Source organism: Pongo pygmaeus, chromosome 13 (genome assembly GCF_028885625.2).
Source record: "Pongo pygmaeus isolate AG05252 chromosome 13, NHGRI_mPonPyg2-v2.0_pri, whole genome shotgun sequence".
In the NCBI taxonomy this organism is placed as follows: domain Eukaryota; kingdom Metazoa; phylum Chordata; class Mammalia; order Primates; family Hominidae; genus Pongo; species Pongo pygmaeus.
In genome coordinates this window covers 102,772,118-102,790,419 of record NC_072386.2, presented here as the reverse complement: position 1 = coordinate 102,790,419, position 18,302 = coordinate 102,772,118, and the positions used below count along the sequence as shown (strand labels likewise).

The 18,302-nt window shown below is 41.5% G+C and overlaps 1 protein-coding gene across 7 annotated transcripts in view; it reads left to right on the top strand.

Annotated features, from left to right (window-relative positions):
• Positions 1-1,826: 1,826 nt before the first annotated feature.
• Positions 1,827-18,302, top strand: part of PTBP3 (polypyrimidine tract binding protein 3) — a 114,847-nt gene continuing 98,371 nt past the window's right edge. For 2 of the 7 annotated variants that reach the window (XM_054500525.2, XM_054500528.2), the window contains exon 1: positions 1,851-1,982. Coding sequence is in view for 2 of the 7 variants with exons in the window: in XM_054500520.2 (XP_054356495.1) it covers positions 2,609-2,668 (60 nt within the window). In the remaining 5 variants the exon portion in view is untranslated. Of the gene's footprint in view, positions 1,983-2,439; positions 2,669-4,981; positions 5,017-18,302 lie in introns of those variants that run through there. The other 5 variants (XM_054500524.2, XM_054500520.2, XM_054500519.2 and 2 more) reach the window with 5 other exon arrangements.

The following is an 18,302-nucleotide window of genomic DNA, read 5'->3' as shown; positions in this document are numbered from 1 at the left end:
CTCTACTAAAAACACAAAAACTAGCCAGGCGTGGCGGTGGGCGCCTGTAATCCCAGCTACTCAGGAGGCTGAGGCAGGAGAATCACTTGAATCCGGGAGGCAGAGGTTGCAGTGAGCCCAGACTGTGCCACTGCACTCCAGCCTGGGAGACAGAGCAAGACTCCGTTTCAAAAAAAAGGTAAAGGTCTAGAAGGATGCACGCAGAATTGTTACAGTGGTAGTCATGGGCAGGGGGTGGTTTGGGAAGAAAAATATTAATGATAACTTTTCAACATTTTATATTGCTTGAATTTTCCAAAATGAGCATTTATGCTGATATTACTTGTGTAGCTAAAGAGTTAAGAGAGTTAAGGAAATTTCATCAACAGAATATATCCCAAATACACCGACAGAAAGACTGCATCAGCTACTTATCTTGCTGATATTCTACATTTCCATCTGGCAATGTTTACAAATGCAACTTAATATTTAGATTTAATATACAAAACAAAATATATTTGACATTTTGGAAGAGGGACTGAGGTTAGATACAGTACTTTAAGAATTACCTCACCGAATTACTCTGCCTATTTGAAAAGTTTTATGCCAAAAATATACATAAACGGACTGATGAATCCATTCAACAGTGACGGCTGGAATCTGATTTTCTTGTCTATCCATGCAGTACCCGGCACATAGTAGGTCAATACCGACTGAATGATGAATGAGTCCACAGTTTAGATCTTTTTAGTAGCACCTACTGATCTGAAAGCAGGAAATTAGCAAGGATAGATGTTTGAGGTTCTTGTTAGTTGCTTTTCAAATGACGAAGCCACGGGGAGGAGCCCCTCTCTTTTTTACTCAGGAGGTTAAGAATTTGGCTTAACAGTTTAGTGGGTTACGTTTTAGTGATCTGTGAGTTGAAAAAGTACTCAATTTCACACTAAAAAGGGAAAAAAGCAAGCATGTTGTCACTCGTTATATTATATATATACTTTTTGCTCAGACCAGAGGAAAGGGCTCTGGTGCAAACGTTTCCTAGTTGTGAAACTGTGAGCAAATCACTCTGTTTGTATATATATTTTCATCTGAAAAAAGGGAATAATGAGTACACTTTTAAAAAATGCTGGAAATATAGCCATTCTATGTTTGTACAATGAATTTTTCATATAAATTCAATACTAGAATTAGGTCGAAATGCACTCAGATACTTAAGTTGTATACAAATTCCAGTCCGGGCAGCCTCTTTCACCTCATTCATCGTCCCAGCCACACCTATGGGGCTGATGTCTGTCCCAGCGGTCGACTCCAGCGCCGGGCTGCCAGAGGCTGGTCCCTGGAAGTGCCATCTACAGCCTCGCGCACCCGGGGCAATTCCACCTCGTTTCTGGGGTCCTTGTGGGACATTCCTGCCTACTCTTGGGAGTCAGGTCCCCAAGGCTTTTCCTGCCGGCAGAGGGAGGCATTCAAACCTGGCAGCCCGGGTCTGCGAAGCCGGAAGGCCCGCGGGGCCGCGGGAGGGCGGGCGGGGTGCGCGGCGGAGCGGGAAGCACAAGGCGCGCGCTCCCGCGAACGCAGGACGGAGGCTGGGGACGCGCGCGCCAGCGCGCGCGCCGGCCCCAGGGGCCGAGAGGCGGGGTCTTACAGCGACCGCGGGAAGAGGGCGCCCCAGAGCTGAGCCGGAGGCCGGCTGCCAGCGGGGCGAGGGTGGGCGCGAGCGCAGGGGCGGGCCCCGAAGGAGGGCGGGGACGGTGAGGGGGCGGGGTCGGGCTAGGCGGGGACGCGCTCACGGGGTGGAGAAGGCGGGGGCGCGGCGGTGGCGGGAGCGTGCCCGGTCCCCGCCCCTGTTTCCCACTCTCTTTCCACCTCGGACCGGCCGGGGCTTCGCAGAGCCTACGCTCGCTTGTCCCCGGAACCGCCCTGCTGCCGCCGCCTGCTTCCTCTGCTCGCGGTTAGCCCGTCAGTCCCTGCTCTGTGCGCGCCTCCATCTGGGCCATGGATGGGTAAGTACTAGGCGGCGCGGCGGCCGCACCGGGTTGCCCTGGCGCCGCTTCCACCCGGCTCTCCGCGGGACGCGTAAGGGCTGGGGAGCCGTGCGCGGCGCCGGCGGCCGGAGGAGCGGCCCGGGCCAAGCCCGACGGCGGGGCTTCCGGGCGTCTCGGTGGGGATCCCGGAATCGCGGAGGCGCCGTCCGCCGCAGGCTCTCCTTTCCTCACGCGGCGCCCCGGACACATCCGCTGCTTCCTAGCCTTAGTCGACACACCCGGGAGGGGAGGAAAGCCGGGTCCGGCCGCGGTGCCGGGGTCCGCCCTTCGCGCCCCGAGTCTGGGGAGCCCAGCTCGGCCTCCCGACACTTCCTCTCAGAAAATGGTGCGCGGCGCTGGGGGAGGCGGAGGCGGTGCGCGGGGCGGGCGTCCTCCTGCCAGGGGAGTTGCTGTTTACCGGCGAGGTGGGGCGAGCGGCCGACGGCGGGTGCACGCGTCGGTACACGTCTGGGCGGCGACCTGGTCGCAAGCCATGGTCCCATGCGGGGTCCCGGGGCCGCCGCGGGACTTGGCCGAGGTCTCCCGACTTGTGCAGTGAGATACGTTAACGCTTTCTCGACACCAGGGGTCTGGACTTAGTGACCATGGACGCTTCCCTCTCACCATTCTCTCTCCCCAAGAAACTTAATGAATCCTCTGCCCGTGTATGTAAAATATGATGTACGAGCGATTTTCCGGGGCATTTCAAATGCTCAAAAATTTAATGGGGGTCCGTGACCAAAATAAAGAGATTTAGAGTCTATGTATATAAACTGTTCTCTGGGGACTCAGGGATATGGGGTGGGACTTGACATATTTTGGTAATTAAAGTAACAACTATGTTAGGATTTTGGTGAATTAATTGAAGGTTGTATTATCTGTACCTACGGATTAAAAAAAAACTCCATCTGGGTTTATTCCCTTTATGTATTTGAGGTTTTGTTTGGCTTGTTACCTACTTTTGATGACAAGATTTCTGTGAGGTTGTGGAATATATGCAACTTGCTAGAACAGTAAAAGTCGTTCATATGTTGCCATATAGTTGATGATATGCTATTTGAAGAAGATGAAATCTTCCAACAGGTTTTGACCTCATTAGATTTCATTTATTTTAGTTTCACAATATTAAGTGTATATGACATTTCGGACTGATTCATTTGAATGCAGATTGCACACTGCTACAGACATCAAAGTGGAGTTTTAGATTTTATTCATGATTGTGATGTTCTTTATTTTTATTTGATTGAAGCTTTAAAAAATTTCTTAAAATTAAAAACTTTTTTGGGTACACAGTAGGTGTATATATTTTGGGGGGGAATTGAAGCTGTTTTTATTGTTTGATTGAAGTTTCTTCGAGAACATTGTTGAAAACTTATTTCACATTACCTTATTCAGTTGCATTTTATATGTTGAAAAATTTTGTGGTCGTAAAGATTTGTGTCATACTAATATTTTGGTTCAGGCAGGCTGTGAAATTAGCATTTCATTATGTGTAGTTAATTGTCTGGAAGGTTTGACTTAAATATGGAAGCAGGCTTTTTTTTGTGTCGTAAAATTTATAGTTATAATAAAGAGGACTCTTGAATTTTGCGTCTTTGCTGTTAAACTCTAGGACAACTGTGAAGTGCAAACTTACTTTTTGATAGTGTTTAAGAAGTTAACTCTCCCTTCACCTGAACTATTTGTGGTTTTAAAGGTAGTAATGGGTTTATTGGTTTGAATATGCAAGGCAGTTATACAGATACTGACTGGAAGGTAAGTTCATTTGGAAGTTCAAGTCGGAGCATGATTTGCCCTTTGTATCAGAACCAATAACCATAGTGTTACACAATCTTATTTTTTATGCAGCAAGCGTCCAGTTACTTATCACATTTAAACTTTAGACAAATGAATTTCAAGTTTCAGAAGTTTACAAGGAAAAATAAAAAATCTACGTGGTATTTTAAAAACAGTTTACATAATCTAGAGTCATTTATTTGTTGACTTCTATGAGGTAATGATGACATAGGTTATTAACAATATGTAGAATGTATTTGTAGCTTTCTTCTAGGAGATAAGAAGAAAAACATTAATCGAAGACAGTTTCTTGGGGCTTAGAAAAGAAGAGTTTTTGTATGGCAGGACTTTAAAGGGGATTTTCACACCCTGGTCTTAAGGAATGTGGTTTAAGAATACAGTGCATTTTTGCCTTCAGGAGACTAATTAAATTTCTACATTTTCCAACAGCCTGAAAAAGATCCTTTTTCCTTATTTGGGTAGTTAAAAAACAAACCACAAGCCACCAGTCAACATATCTTTCTAGTTCCTCCTCAAATCCCAACTGTCTCGTGTGTGTGTGTGTGTGTGTGTGTGTGTGTGTGTGTGTGTGTTCATTTCCTCCTAAGAGATAATTTATACTTAAACACAGTTTTGACGTGATAGAATATTTTTAAAAAGCAAATCTTTGAAAATTTTGATGTCTGAAATGTGATGTTTGTATTTATTTTAGTTCTGAGAGACTGTCTTAACTATATTTTGGTGAGCAATTTTGGGTGGTAAATGCAGATTTGCAAGATGCCTTCTATTTCTGTAAAATCCAAGCACTGGTTTTATTTCATTTAAAACCTCAGACACGATTATTCATGCCAGTGACTTAAAAGAACAAACTTCGGTGATTTTAAGTTTTGGTTTGGCTTTGTTAAATAGAGGTAATGGATAAACACTCATTTTTATTGAAGTATGACTGTACTTTCCTAAATACTAAAAGATAACTTAGGATTTGTTTCTTGCATTGGTAGTAAGGATTTGCTTTTACACTCTGCTGTTGCTAGACTGTCTCATCATTTTTCTTTGTATTAATATTTCACAACTCATCACATTCTTATTTTTCTTATTTGTTATTATAATGCTTTTTTCCCCTTTATTCTTACTATCTCTGTCTTTTAAAAACTTGTTCTCTAACTTTGTTTTCCATTTTCTCTTTTTACTTTTTCCATACAGTGTTGTTACAGATCTTATAACAGTCGGTTTAAAGGTAGGAATCTTTTACTATCCTTTCATACGCATTTTTATATCTTACTTTTGGCATATTTTCAGTCTCACCTGTTCATAAAATTATCTGCTTTATTGTGTAATAGTCTTTCATTTTTACTTAGCTCCAAAATAAGTAGACCTGAGGTAATTTTGGATTTTACGTATTTATAAAGAGGAACTATAGTATTACGTATATAAAATGTGAACAAAAAATTTAGCCCAAAGTTTCACTTAAATTATCAGGATGTTTTTGTTTGCTTTGTTTTAGCAGTTAAATGTAGCCTAGGCTTAGGCCGGGTGCGGTGACCTGTAATCCCAGCAGTTTGGGAGGCTGAGGTGGGCAGGTTGCTTGAGCCCAGGAGTTTGAGACCAGTTTGGGCAACATAGTGAAACCCTATCTCTATTAAAAATAAAAATAAAAAAATTAGCCGGGCATGGTGGTGCATGCCTGTAGTCCCAGCTACTTGGGAGGCTGAGGTGGGAGAATCACCTGAGCCCGGAAAGTCAAGGCTGCAGTGAGTGTGATCGTGTCACTGCACTCCAGCCTGGACAATGGGAGTGAGAAACTGTCTCAAAAAAAAAAAAAGTGTAGCCTAGGCTCTGATTTATCTTCTTACCATGTCCTTTCTTTATATCCTCTTTCATGGTTGTGCTTATGAGAATAATCTAAGCAGCTGACACTTCTTTCTTCAGTGCCTACTATGTGTCAGGTGCTTTACGTGTATTTTTACTAATTATAGCAATCCTTCAAGGTAGGTAATCAGTATTCCCATTTTAGAGGTGAAAAAATAGCTTTAGAAAGTTTGTGTCCAAGATGTGGTGCACTGGTGTTCAAACTCTTGTCTTCCAGGTACCAAAGCCTGACTTTTTTTTCATTATACCTAGCTGTCAGCAATGAGAGTTCTGTCTAAAAGGCAAACATCCAGAGAGCTGGATAATTAGTATTTTATAATAATGATTCTTCTAGGTTATAAATCATTTCAGTTTTACTGAAGTCTTTTCATTTATTGGATTTTTTTTTTTTTTTTGAGGCGGAGTCTCCCTGTTGCCCAGGCTGGGGAACAGTGGTACAATCTCGGCTTACTACAACCTCCACCTTCGAAGGGGTTCAAGTGATTCTTCTGCCTCAGCCTCCTGAGTAGCTGGGATTACGGGCACACGCCACCATGCCTGGCTAATTTTTTGTATTTTTAATAGAGACGAGGTTTCGACACATTGCCCAGGCTGGTCTCCAACTCCTGACCTCAGGTGATCCGCCCTCCTTGGCCTCCCAAAGTGCTAGGATTACAGGCATGAGCCACTGTACCCGGCCCATTTATTGGATTTTTAAATATAAATTAAGTAAACAGTGCTCATCTGTATGAGACTTAAAGTATCTGGGTGTTCTAAAGGTTCCCTTAGTAATTTAATATTTGATATAGCTGAGTTGAAAATCTAGTTCTAGAAGCCACTTACAGTTCAGATTATTGTAGAAAGAAATAATTCATCTTTGTTTATATGTATCTTACACATTATAGATTTACTTATGTAAATTTGTTCCACCACTGTGGGTCCATCTGTGTTCATCATCTCTTCTTGTTAGCAAATTTCAGTGCTCCTACTTTATTTGCATTTGTTGGACCTGACAGTGCTGTTCATCCATGGTTTTTTGTTTGTTTTTAACTCTTGTCACCTAGGCTGGAGTGCAGTGGTGGCGTGATCATAGTTCATTGCAGCCTCTAACTCCTGAGCTCAAGCCATCCTTTCACCTCAGCCTCCAAAGTAGCTAGTAAATCTACAAGCGTGCACCACCATGCCCAGCTGGGATTTTGCTTTGTTGCCCAGGCTGGTCTCAAACTCTTGGCCTCTCAAAGTGGTGGGATTGCAGGCATGAGCCACTGCGCCTGCTCTAAAGATATGTCTTCATAAATGAAAGAAGATTTAAATGTTAGATGCAGGAACCATATTTGAATACAAGATTTGGCTTTCTGACTACCTGCTTTTAGCAAGCACTTTGTAAACAAAGATCAGATCCTACTCTGAAGAGAAGATAAGCTTATTAGTTGATTCAGTAGCAATCTATATTTTTATAGACTTAGATACTGGGAATGTAAAATTATGCATTGTCTGGAGAAATTTCTCTAAGATTGTTCTTTTTGGATTCCATCCAAGGAATCTTAATTACCAAGTAAATACTAAGAGGCCAATAAGGCTCATAATTCATCCAGATTGTGTGAAAGATAATCTAGCAGTTACTTAATTTCCCTTGTATGCCATCTGAATATGATGACACAACAAATGGTTTCAGCCAGTGGTAAGAGTGGATTTCAGGTTATCTTCCGTAAGTTGCTTCCCTGGATTCAGAAGAGTAATATGGACTTTTAAAAAAAGAATTGAAAATACTCTGTAGTATAATATAAAATCCATCGTTTTAGAGAAAGAAAACTGAGTTGTTTTTAGAGATTAAGTGATTCACCAAAATGTGTCATGAGGGCAGGGATTTTTGCTATTTTCTTCACTACTGTGTTTCCAGTGTCTGTCACATAATAAGCTCTCAGAAATACTTGATGAGTGAATGAATGCCAAATTGTCACATGGCTAGTTAGGTAGCATACTTATACAGGAACTTAAGCTTTCTCATTTTGCTAGTGTTTTTTTTTTTTCCTCTATTAGTCATGTACTATGGTGAGAAAGAAATCATTTCATTTTTTAAATTGGAATTTTCTTGAAGACAGGTAACATTTTTCAGGCAGCTTAGGGCTGTCTCATGTTATACCTAGGTGTATACCTTGGATGTTATTTGTGGTGTTACAATTTTTTGAGCCTTGCCAAAATTAAGAAAATTAGTTTCTAATACTACTTTGATGAAAAATTTGTTTTATTTCTTCATGTAATTTTTTTTTTTTTTTTTTTTTGAGACGGAGATCTCCCTCCGTTGCCCCAGGCTGGAGTACAGTGGCACAATCTCGGCTCACTGCAACCTCCACCTCCTGGGTTCAAGTGATTCTTCTGCCTCAGCATCCTGAGTAGCTGGGCTACAGGCACACGCCACCATGCCCGGCTAATTTTTTTTTGTATTTTTAGTAGAAACAGGGTTTCACCATATTGGCCAGGCTGGTCTCAAACTCCTGACCTGGTGATCTGCCCAGCTCGGTGTCCCAAAGTGCTGGGATTACAGGCGTGACCCACTGTGCCCGGCCTTCTTCATGTAATTTTTATATTTTGAAATGCTTGTTGGGAAACTGAGACGTATTTGCTATTTTTTTTTTCTTTGAAGGCAGGCTCTACCTCCATCGTTGCCCAGGCTGGAGTACAGTGGCACAATCATGGCTCACTGCATTCTCCACCTCTAAGGCCCAAGTGATCCTCCTACCTCAGCCTCCTGAGTAGGTAGGACCACAGGCATGTGCCACCACAACCTGCTAATGTTTAAGTTTTTTTGTAGAGACTAAGGCCTCACCATATTGTCCAGGCTGGTGTTGAACCCCTGGCATCAAGTGATTCTCCTGCCTCAAGCCTCCTAAAGTGCTGGGATTACAGGTGTGAGCCACCATACCCAAGCATAATTGCTGTCTTTAATTTTGAATTCTTTTAAATGAAGAACCAACTAGATGATAATGAGTGGTAACTGTACATGTTTTAAGAACTTTATTATACCAGATAAGTCAAAGTGTCAGACTGTGGATAACATAGCATTTTGTGTGTGTACAGCTTATACTTTAATTATTAACTAGCTGGCTTATTTTAAACTCAAATATTCCTCATAATCCTGGTTATTTTTTCAAAAGACTGTAGTAGCTATTAGAGTATGATTTTAAGAAAATGATGGTCTTACATATCAAATATGTTTTAGACTTTTTCTGGGTTTTCGTATTTTAAGTTAGTAGATGAGTATGAAAAACTCACATATATGGGAAGGACTTCTAGTGATTATCATGCCTGTCAGTATATAGAAGAGAACAATATAGCATATTTAAATTAATATTGAGGATTAGTTTTCTGTTTGCTTGACCAAGGATTGGCAAACTATGGCTATGGGCCCCATTCGGCTTGCCACCTGTCTTTGTAGTTTTACTGAAACACAGCTGTGCTCATTCATATTGTCTGTGGCTCCTTTCACACTACAAAGGCAGTCGTAGTTGTAGTGGAGACTGCAAAGCCTAAAATACTTACTCTCTGGCCCTTTACAGAAAACATTTGCCTGCTGCTGTGCTTGAGCTATAGGAAACGTAGAAGGCATTTGCTGCAATCCTTTTCCTTTTAAACTGAGCTGTAATTTACATAGAATGAAATGCACATGTCTTAAGGGTACAATTCAGTAAAATTTGACACTTGTATGCACTAGTGTTTCCTGTATACCTCATTCAAGATAATAGAACACACACTCTAGAAAGTTCCCTGTTGCCTCTTTCCAGACCCAGTTTAGGCAGCTCTTCTGATTTCTATCACCAGAGATTAGTTTTACCTGTTTTGTTTGTTTGTTTGAGGCAGGGTCTCACTGTGTAGCTCAGGCTGGAGTGCAGTGGTGTGATCAAGGCTTACTGTAGTCTCAACTTCCTGGGCTCAGGTGATCCTCCTGCCTCAGGCTCCTGAGTAGCTGGGACTACAGGTGTGCTCCACCACTCCGGGCTAATTTTTGTGTTTTTTGTGGAGACTAGGTTTCGCCATGTTGCCCAGGCTGGTCTCCTGGACTCAAGCCATCTGCTTGCCTCGGCCACCCAAAGTGCTGGGATTACAGGCATGAGCCACCGTACTTGTCCAGTTTTACCTGTTTTTGAACCTCATATAAATGGAATCGTAGAGCATAAAAGCTTTTTGATGTCTGATTTCTTTTACTCAGCAAAATGGTTTTGAGATTCATCCTTGTTCTTGCATATATCAGTAGTTCCTTTTTTTTTTTTTAATTTCTGTGAGAATTCCACTATGTGAATATAATGCAGGGGTTTTTGCTTCTTAGTTCAGCTAAATCCAGGTTCTTGTCTCACAACCAGGAGAAATTAGGCATATGGACACATTGAAGGGTGAGGAGAGTGGAATTTATTAAGCGAAAGGGGAGCTCTCAGCAAAGAGAGGGGTCCCGCCAACTGGCTCCCACCTCAGATTGAATACCAGGCCACCACACTCCCTAGCCTAAGGCGCAAATTCCTGGTGGCTCCACCCCCTTCCCCCAGTGTGCATACGGGCCGTTAGTCTGAGCCGCTCCATGTTGATTTATTTCCCTTACTGCACATATGTTAAGTGGAATTTTTCACCGTGGGCATGTTTAGGCAAGCCTCCTGTGCATGATGACCTGGGCAGGTCGAAGGTTCTCCGGGGACCCTTCCCTCTTTGCCTAGGCATTTTGCTGTCTCTTGACTCTATCAAATATATAACAGTATTTAAAAATTGATTCTCATGTTGATGGACATTTGGGCACTTTTCAGTTTGGGGCTATTATGAATAAAGCTACCACGAACATTTATGTGTAAGTCTTTGGGTATATGTATGTTTCATTCAATCCATGACTAGGAGCAGAATTGCTGGGTGATAGGATATGTATATGTTTAACTTTATAAGAAATTGTTCAACTGTTTTTCAAAGTGCTGTACCACCTTACACTCTGATCAGCTTTATATTAGAGTTCAGTTGCCTCATGTGTCAGCCAAACTGACAACACGCTGGGTGTTGTCAGTTTTTAATTTTAGGTATTCTTGTGGACTAGTATTTCCTCATTTTAATTTTAATTTGCATTAAGTTATTGATCCAGTGATTGGTGGTGGTGAGTTTTTTATGTGCTTAGTAGGCATTCACTTATCTTCTTTTGTGAATGTTAAGTCTTCTGTCTATTCTTTTAAAGTTTTTTTTTTTTTTTTTAAAAGAGGTAGTCTCGGTCTGTCACCCAGGCTGGAGTGCAGTGGTGCGATCTTGGCTCACTGCAACTTCTATCTCCCAGGTTCAAGCGACTCTCGTGCCTCAGGCACCTGACTAACTGGGACTACAGGTGTGCAGCACCATGCCTGGCTAATTTTGTATTTAGTAGAGACAGTTTCGCCATATTAGCCAGGCTGATCTTGAACTTCTGACCTCAAGTGATCCACCGAACTCAGGCTCCCAAAGTGCTGGGATTTCAGACGTGAGCCACTGCACCAGGCCTTCAACATACATATTAATTATACTTCCTTTAACTTTTTTTTTAGTGGTTGCTCTATACATTGTAGCATATACATTTACTAAGTTTATAATGTTTTCCTTCCCCTTAAAGAACTTTTAAAAAGCTTTTTGTAGGTCCACGGACATGAATTCTCTTGGTTTTGTGTTTCTCCTTTACTCCAAGGATGCTTTTTCTCTGCATACAGAATTCTAGGTTGTCTTTTTTTTTTTCTTTTCCTTTTTTTAAAAAAACTCTTTAAATATTTCACTGCACTTTCTTTTTGCTTGTATGGTTTCTGATGAGAAAGAAACCTCTAATTCTTGTCGCTATACCTCCATAGGTATGATGTTTTTTCTTCTGGTTTCTTTCTTGATTTTCTCTTTTGTTTTCTTCAGTTTGAATGATATGCCAAGGTGTGGATTTTTTAGTGTTTATCCTGGTTGGTTTTCTCAGAGCTTCCTGGATCTGTGGTTTGGCTATCACTAATTATGGAAAATTCTTGGCTGTTATTACTTTTACATGTTTCTTCTGTCCTGTACTCTCTCTCTTTTTTCTAGAAAATATCAGAAAATATTTCAGTTACTTTTGTGTTACACATTTGAAATTGTCCCGCAGTTCTTGGACATTCTCTAATTATTTTCCTTTGCATTTCAGTTTGGAAAGTTTCTGTTGAAATATCTTCAAGCTCCTTGATTCTTTCCTCAGCCATGTCCAGCCTACTGAAAGTATTCTTCATTTCTGTTACAGTGTTTTTTATTTCTAGCATTTCCTTTTGGTTCTTTTATAGAGCATTCATGTCTCTGGTATATTATCCGTTTTTATTGCATGTTATCTACATTTTCCATGATAGCCAGTGACATATTGACTGTCATGTTGCTAAGCAATCAGAGGGCTTGCTGTCTGATGTGCATAGAGGCCAATACCATGGCACTTTTCTTTTTTGAGAAGAGAAAAGCTTTATTGTTGTTGAATGGCAAGGAGACAGAAGGAAATGCTTAAACCTGTCTCCTCTAGCTGGGGGATGGCATTGGTTTTATAGGCATTGGGCAATGAGGCATGATCCGAGGTGATTCCAGGAGGCATGATTTAACTGGATCCTCCCACGTAGTTTCTGTTTTTTGAGATAGGATCTTGCTCTGTTGCCCAGGCTAGAGTGCAGTGGCATGAATCAGCTCACTGCAGCCTTGAACGTGTGGGTCCAAGTGATCCTCCTGCCTCAGCCTCCTCAGTAGCTAGGGCTACATGGACATGGCACCATGCCCAGCTAATTTTAAACAATTTTTTTTGTAGAGACTGGGGTTCTCTATGTTGCTAAGTCTGGTCTTGAATGCCTGGCCTCAAGTGATCTTCCTGCTTCAGCCTCCCCAAGTCTTGGGATTACAGGCATGAGCCACCACACCTGTTCAGATGTTTGCTTCTTAATTCAGTCTCCATTCCTTGGTCCCAACTCTTGGGTTCCACCCATGGTTGCAAGCTTGGTTCACCTGGACATGTCCATGTTATGTGACCTACCACCTCGGGGTCCATAGCAACTGAAAAACAACTCACCATCTTATTACACAAAGGTGGACCAAGTTGGGTTGGTTCTGTGGTTAAAGTTGTTATTTTAAACCATGTCTGATAATTCCAAAATCTGTGTCCTCTTTGAATCTGGTCCTGATGCTTGTTTTGTCTCTTTAGTCTGTGTTTTTTCTTAAAAGGTTTAAACACACCTTGTAATTTTTTGTTGAAAGCCAGACGTGCTGTATCAGAATAGGAACTGAGGTGAAAGGCCTTTAGTGTGAGTTTTATGTTATTCTGGCTAGGATTTTCTTCAGTGTCTTTGTTTTTGCCCCCTCTTTTAGAGTCTGAGCCTTGCAGCTCTTTGAGCTATAATCCTTTGCTCTACTAGAGCCCTGAGATGTGGTAAGGTGTTGGCAGGGGAAGCATTCCATAGCCTTTTGATTAATATCAGCTGTTTCCCAGGCCTGTGTCTGTGCCTCTGATATGTGACTTTCACAAGTGTTTCACAGTTTTTTTTCCCCTTAGGTAGGCCAGAAGGGACCGGAGTTTAGGAAATACCCATTCCCTAGATTGGACTAAGTAAAGTTTTTTGAAAACATCAGGATAAGACTATAATTTTGGAGGAAGCTCTTGCTCTTGGGTGTATTTCACAGTGGTTTCTGTTCCCCCTCTTCCTGCTAGAGACTGGAAAGGGCCTTTTTTTTTTTTTTTTTTGAGATGGAGTCTCGCTCTGTCTCCTAGGCTGGAGTGCAATGGCACGATCTCAGCTCACTGCAGCCTCCACCTCCTGGGTTTAAGCAATTCTCCTGCCTCAGCCTCCCAAGTAGCTGGGACTACAGGTACACGCTGCCATGCCTGGCTAATTTTTGTATATTTTAGTAGAAACAGGGTTTCACCATGTTGGCCAGGATGGTCTTGATCTCCTGGCCTTGTGATCCGCCCGCCTTGGCCTCCCAAAGTGCTGGGATTACAGGGGACTTTTTGTATCTTCACCTTGAGAACTTGGTGTAGGGTTCCTGGAGGTAAAGCCTAGGGATGTATGGGGGCCCCTTAGGACTACAGGCTCTGAGGGTTTCTTACTTGTACGTTAGTTCATACTCAGCAGTTTGTCAGAGTTACCATTTAAGTAGTCCTGTCAATTTATAGTTCCAGCAGGTTCTGCTCCAGACAAGGATACCTCGATTGTGACTCTGGATTTGGCAGTCTTCAGATTTTGTTGTGATTTGCCTCATGACCTTACTTCCCTGATGGGTCCAAGAATAGCTGATGAATTTTAGTTTGTTAGGTGATTTTCTTTTTTTTTTTTTTTTTTCAGACTACATCTCTATCTGTTGCCCAGGCTGGGGTGCAGTGGCGCGATCTCAGCTCACTGCAACCTCCGCCTCCCGGGTTCAATTGATTCTCCTGCCTCAGCCTCCTGAGTAGCTGGGATTACAGGTGCGCGCCACCATGCCCAGCTGATTTTTATATTTTTAATAGAGACAAGGTTTCACCATGTTGGTCAGGCTGATCTCGAACTCCTGACCTCGTGATCCACCCCTCTAGGCCCCCCAAAGTGCTGGATTACAGGTATGAGCCACCACGCCCGGCCAATTTTCTTTTTGTAAAGGCAAAAGTGACAACTTCCAAGCTGACTAGGAAGTCCTACTCCTTCTTTCAAATAGGATTTATATTTCTATTATTGAGTGTAAGAATTCTTTATATATTGTGAATATAAGTCCTTTGTCAGGTGTATGTATTGTGAATATTTTCCTGTCTGTGGCTTGTCTGTTCATTCCTTAATGGTGTCTTTTGATAAATAGAAGAATTTAATTTTGATACATTTAATTTCTTTTCCTTTTAGGTTATAGCTTTGTATGTCTCATCTAACTAAGAAATCTGCTTATTCCAAAGATGAGAAGGAAGATTTTCTCATTTATTTGCTTTAAGAAGCCTGTAGTTTTAGCTTTTATGGTTTAGGTCTCAGATGTATCTCAAATTTATTTTTGTGTATGGCGTGAGTAAACAGTCCAGGTAGTTCGGCACCATTTGTTGAAAAGATTTTCCTCTCCAGACTGAATTGTGTTGGCACTGTTATTTGAAAATCAACTTACCATACGTAAGTGGGTCTGTTTCTGCATACTCTATTCTTATCCCTTGATCTAGTTTTCCATCCTTATGTTAATATCACACTGTCTTGATGACGGTGGGTTTATAGTATATCTTAAAGTCGAGTAGGTGCTCCTGTTTTGTTCTTATCAAAATTGCTTTGGCTATTCTAGATCATTTGAATTTCATTTTAAAATTTAAAGTCAGCTTGTCGTATTACATAGACGAACCTGTGATTTTCCCTGGCATTGATTAAAATCTACAGGTCATTTGACGTTTGACATTTTATTTTTTAAAGTGTGTTTTTCCTTTTTAAGTTTTAATTGACAAAAATTGTATATATTCATCATATACAACATGTTTGGTACTATACATTGTGCAGTGACTAAATCAAGCTAATTAACATATACATTGTCTCACTTATCATTTTTTCTGGTGATAACACTTAAAATACATATATATATAATTATTATTATTTTTTTTTTTTAAGAGAAAGGGTGTCGTCCTGTTGCCCAGGCTGTATTGCAGTGGTGCAATCATAGCTCACTGCAGCCTTGAACTCCTGGGCTCAAGTGATCCTCCCACCTCAGCCTCCTGAGTAGCTAGGACTATAGGGTGCATGCCACCATGCCCAGCTAATTTTAAAAACTGAAGTATATAGTTACCATGTTAAACGATTGATCTCTCGAACTTATTCCTGCTAACTGAAATTTTGTATCCTTTGACCAAAATCTCCCCAGTTTCACCCCCAGCCCCTGGTAACCACCATTATACTCTCAGCTTCTATGATTTCAGCTTTCTTAGATTCTACATGTAAGTGGGATCATGCAGCATTTGACTTTCTGCGCCTGGCTTATTTTGCTTAACGCAGTGTCCTCCGGGTTCATCCATGTTGTCTCATGACAGGATTTCCTTCTTTTTAAAGACTGAGTAATATGCCATTGTACATGTATACCACATTTTGTTTATCCATTCATCCACTGAGGGACACTTTGATTGGTTTCATATTTTGGCTATTGTGAATAATTCTGCAATGAACATGGGAATGCAGATGTCTTTTCAAAATACTGACTCCATTTCCTCTGGATATATACCCAGTAGAAAGATTGCTGGATCATATGGTAGTTGTATTTTTAATATTTTTAGAAACTTCCATAGTGTTTTCCATAGTGACTGTACTAATTTACATTCCCACCAACTGTGTACAAGGGTTTCTTTTTTTCCTTTTTTGATAATAGCTATTCTAACAGATGTGAGGTCGTATTTCCTTGTGGTTTTAATTTGTAGTGTCTTGATGATTAGTGATGTTGAACATGTTTTTATATACCTGTTGGCTGTTGAATACCTGGGACTATAGGCACATGCTACCACACCTGGCTATTTTTTTATTTTTGTAAAGTTGCAGTCTCTCTGTGTTGCCCAGGTTGGTCTCGAACTGCTGAGCTTAAGTGATCCTCCTGCCTTGGCCTCCCAGAATGCTGGGATTACAGGTGTGGGCTACTGCTCCTGGCTGTTGTCTTCAATTTCCGTCATCAGTGTTTTGTAATTTTCAATGTACCCTTCTTGGTTAAATTTATTTCTGAGTATTTTTTTTTTTTGTAGCTATTGTAAATGAAATTTTCTTTCTTTTTTTTTTTCTTGAGACGGAGTTTCACTCTTGTTGCCCAGGCTGGAGTGCAATGGCATGATCTCGGCTCACTGTAACCTCCGCCTCCCGGGTTCAAAAGATTCTCCTGCCTCAGCCTCCCGAGTAGATGGGATTACAGGCATGTGCCACCACACCCAGCTAATTTTGTATTTTTAGTAGAGACGGAATTTCTCCATGTTGGTCAGGCTGGTCTTGAACTCCCGACCTCAGGTGATCTGCCCGCCTTGGCCTCCCAAAGTACTGGGATTACAGGTGTGAGCCACTGTGCCCGGCCCATAAATGAAATTTTCTTAATTTCTTTTTGACATTTCAAGCATATTGAGTCTTTTATGAAACAATATCTCAATTTTTTTTTTTTTGGAGACAGAGTCTCACTCTGTTGCCCAGGCTGGAGAGCAGTAGTGAGATGTCAGCTCACTGCAACCTCTGCCTCCCAGGTTCAAGTGATTCTCCTGTCCTAGCTTCCTGAGTAGCTGGGACTACAGGCATGTGCTACCATGCCCAGCTAAGTTTTATATTTTTAGTCACGATGGGGTTTTACCATATTGGCCAAGCTGGTCTTGAACTCGTGACCTCAAGTGATCTGCCCACCTTGGCCTCCCAGAGTGCTGGGATTATTGGTGTGAGCCACTGCACCCAGCTTTCAAATTCTTTTATGTCGTCTTTAATTTCTTTCAGTGTTGTTTTGTTGTTTTCAGTGTGCAGGTTTTGCACGTGTATCCCATTTTTCTTGCTCATGTAAATGGTGTTTTATTGTCAATATATAGAAAATACTTTGCATATTGATCTTGTGTTTTGTGATTTGCTATAAAAAGTTATTTATTATCTTTTCTTGGGTAAATTTCTTAGGATTTTTTATGTACATGATCATGTCATCTGAGAAAGTAGTTTTATTCTTTTTAATCTGGGTGACCTTTATTTCTTTTTCTGACTTCTATGTATCTGTGCCTTACTGCTGCTCCTTATGGGAAGCAGTCAGTTTTTCTTAGCTGTAGGTTTTTCTTAGATGCCCTTTTTTAAGTTGAAAACATTTCTTATTTCTTGTTTGTTGTTCTTTGGTAACATTAATGGGGTTGGATTTGTACCTTTTAAGGAATTTTTGTATTTCAACTAAGTTGTTGGGATTTATGGATGTAAAGTTGTTCATAATGGACTTGTTTGTTTGTTTTTTGTTGTTTTTGAGAGAGTCTAGCTCTGTCACCCAGGCTGGAGTGCAATGGCGCGATCTTAGCTCACTGCAACCTCCGACTCACGGGTTCAAGCGATTCTCCTGCCTCTCCTGAGTAGCTGGAAATATAGGCACACACCACCATGCCTGACTAATTTTTGTATTTTTAGTAGAGACAAGGTTTCACCATGTTGGTCAGGCTGGTCTCGAACTCCTGACCTTGTGATCCACCCACCTCGGCCTCCCAAAGTGCTGAAATTACAGGCGTGAGCCACTGTGCCTGGCCCATAATGTTTTCTTACTATCCTTTTAATGTTGTAGGATCTGTAGTAATTTTCATCTTTTCAGTACCGATATTCATAATTGATATTTTCTTTTTTTCCTGATTGGTCTAGCTTTCAGTATTGTTGGTCTATTTGAAAAGCAGCTTACGGTTTTATTCATTTCCTGTGTTGATTGACTCTTGAATTTCATCAGTTTTACTCTTTATTTCGTTCTTTCTATTTACATTGAGTTTAATTTGCTTTTCTTGACTTGATATCTTTCTTTTAGACAGGGTCTTGCACTGTTGCCCAGGCTGGAGTGCAGTGGTGCAGTGGTGGATCCTGGGCTCAAGTGATCCTCCCACCTTAGCTCCCAAGTAGCTGGGACTACAGGCATGTACCATTGTGCCTCGCTAATTTTTTTTTTTTCTTTTTCTTTTTTTTTTGGATACGGGGTCTCACTGTGTTGCCCAGGCTGGAGTGCAGTGATGCAGTCTCAGCTCACTGC